The 2,500-nt window shown below is 45.9% G+C and overlaps 1 protein-coding gene across 1 annotated transcript in view; it reads right to left on the bottom strand.

Annotated features, from left to right (window-relative positions):
* cachd1 (cache domain containing 1) overlaps positions 1 to 2,500 on the bottom strand; it is a 122,859-nt gene that overhangs the window by 42,934 nt on the left and 77,425 nt on the right. Inside the window, exons 7-8 of the mRNA XM_063201805.1 lie at positions 2,104 to 2,320; positions 936 to 1,085 (exon numbers count right to left, since the gene is read on the bottom strand). Coding sequence (XP_063057875.1) covers positions 936 to 1,085; positions 2,104 to 2,320 — 367 coding nt within the window. The remainder of the gene's footprint in view (positions 1 to 935; positions 1,086 to 2,103; positions 2,321 to 2,500) is intronic.

Here is a 2,500-nt window from a genome sequence, read left to right as displayed (position 1 = left end):
ATTTTTTTTACCGTGTTGGCTGGCCGAAAAATGGCAGACTGGCAGTGCTGTTACTTAGCAATGTAACAGAGAGACAGCCAACACAGGCTACACTTACAGAGGATCAGCTGAGTCAAGAGCAAAGGAAATCAGATCCCCTCTTGATCTGGCCAATCAGCAGTGAGGCCATCGAGTGAGCCAGTAGCCCCTTCCTGCTAAGAGCAGTGGTGGCACACAGCCCACAGCCTTGTGGGAAAGCCCTACCGAGGAGAGAGAGAGAGAGAGTGTGTGTGTGTGTGTGTGTGTATGTGTGTGTGTGTGTGTGTGTGTGTGTGTGTGTGTGTGTGTGTGTGTGTGTGTGTGTGTGTGTGTGTGTGTGTGTGTGTGTGTGTGTGTGTGTGTGTGAGTGTCTGTGTGTGAGTGTCTGTGTGTCTGTACATGTATGTTTACATCCAGCGCTCTTGTTTGGCTTAAGTCGCTTAAAACCCCCACTTACAGACAACGGGTAAACCACCTCCCCATTTCCATTCCGCATTTGAGTGTTTGGACTTGCGTGACTGCGGAGATGGAGGAAGGGAAGACAGCACACCACTATAGCATAATATAACACACACACAGCACTAGAAGAGGACAGCTACTGTATACAGTACACAGGCCTCTCTTTGTTTATAGCCTTCTTAGTCCTCCTTTTCCTGCTTCTGATTTCAATCACAGAGACGGTAATCAGAGCTGGAGCTCTGGGGGAATTGAACCCATGAGCTTGCCGTTTGGGGCAGCAAGTGAGAGGTACCAAGTTCGAGACTGGATGTACTGCAGTGCAGGGTACAGTTTAAGTTCAAATCTATCCCATAGGGCATTATATCATTTACGATCAACCTGCTGGCAGTACGCGTTCACAGTGTGCAGCATACTGAAGCCACACAGAAGAAGTTTCTTGAGGGTGGTGCATATTGTACCGTTCATGAGGGCGTAGGTGAGGATCATGACAGAGTTGTTGAGGTGGCGATTCTCCTCCTTCACCATGCTGAGCGTGGCCCTCTTCTCCTGCTCCGAGCCGTCCCGCGACGTCAGCCCCGAGGACAGGTAGATGATAACCATGTCCGTGGCTGTGGCACCAGGCACACAGAAGGCAGGGGAACAACAGGATAAGACAACGGACCCACAATTTTGAATTCCATACTTATGCATGATAAATACTACAGCATGAGGTCAAGACACTACATTAATGTGTCAAGTGCATATAGGATTTTGTTCTACTGTACATGAGTCAGTAGTCATAAGTCATTAGTTTAAGACGCTAAAACGCCATAGAACACAAATTGAAACATCTTCATTCATTCCCGCAGAGGCTAATAATACTAAAGCTGAGAGTTTAGTCATTATGGGCAATGGGAATCTAGTGAGTATCGTTCTGGTGTAGTGATTGGTGATGCTGCAAAGCAGAAAAGTGTTCTGTTAGCAAAATGGAACCAAAATCGCCTATAAAGCTGCAGTAACTAGGAAATGGCAGAGCTGCTGCATGCCAAATGAAACATATTGCTCTAAAATTGTTAACCAATTATCATGAACAATTGAAGGCTAATGAGTCTTGTACGGGTGTGGTGTTAGGCCTTTTAAAAGCCAAATTAAAACATATTTGGGTCAATGGTTTTTTTTGGGCTCAGACGTCAGGTGGTACAATCATAGCTAATGTAGGAGCGGGAAAGGATCTGCACACTGCTTGCAAAAGACTTAATTTATTAGGAGCAACGTTTCGAAGAAGATCTATGATCGAAACGTTGCTCCTAATAAATTAAGTCTTTTGCAAGCAGTGTGCAGATCCTTTCCCGCTCCTACATGTGACAGTTTTTTGATTTGGCACCTGCTGATGCTTTTTTGCTGGATGTGCACACTTTCCACTACACACAATCATAGCTAATGCTCATAAATAAATAAGTAATTGGTAATGAATGTACTACAATGAACATGCTTCTTAGATAATCCAGAAAAAAATAAAACAAAATAATCCATACAATAGTGGCTGTGGTTGCACCACCCTGACGTGGCCAACTACTAAAACGTCATTGACCCATTCATTGCTAAAGTTTCTGCACAACACTACAGCAATACAGCGATAGCTCATACTTCTGTGGTGCTTGATGGCGTTGGTGGTGTTGCGTAGCAGCTGAAAGGCCTTCTGGAAGCCTGCGGCGTGCTGCGTAGGGCTGTCGGAGGCCTTGATGTTGCTGATGAAGGTGGTCATCTTCCTCTTGGTCTCGCTGGTGGCCGGCGACAGGAAGCTCTTGTAGCACTGGTCCAGCACGCAGAAGCGCACCGCGTCAGCCACCGACAAGATGGAGATCTGGATGGACAGATGGGGACACAACATACACACACGCACACGCACACGCACACGCACACGCACACACAAAAGTGCACAAACATGCATGTATACAGACCAAAGACAAACGTAATTAGGGAGGTCTTCATAGTTGTATGCATTGCAGTATGAAATTCATGCATTTCAGTTAAAACTTGATTA

Source organism: Engraulis encrasicolus, chromosome 6 (assembly GCF_034702125.1).
Source record: "Engraulis encrasicolus isolate BLACKSEA-1 chromosome 6, IST_EnEncr_1.0, whole genome shotgun sequence".
NCBI lineage: Eukaryota > Metazoa > Chordata > Actinopteri > Clupeiformes > Engraulidae > Engraulis > Engraulis encrasicolus.
The sequence above is the reverse complement of the archived record's forward strand: the minus strand, read 5'-3'. Positions and strand labels throughout refer to the sequence as shown.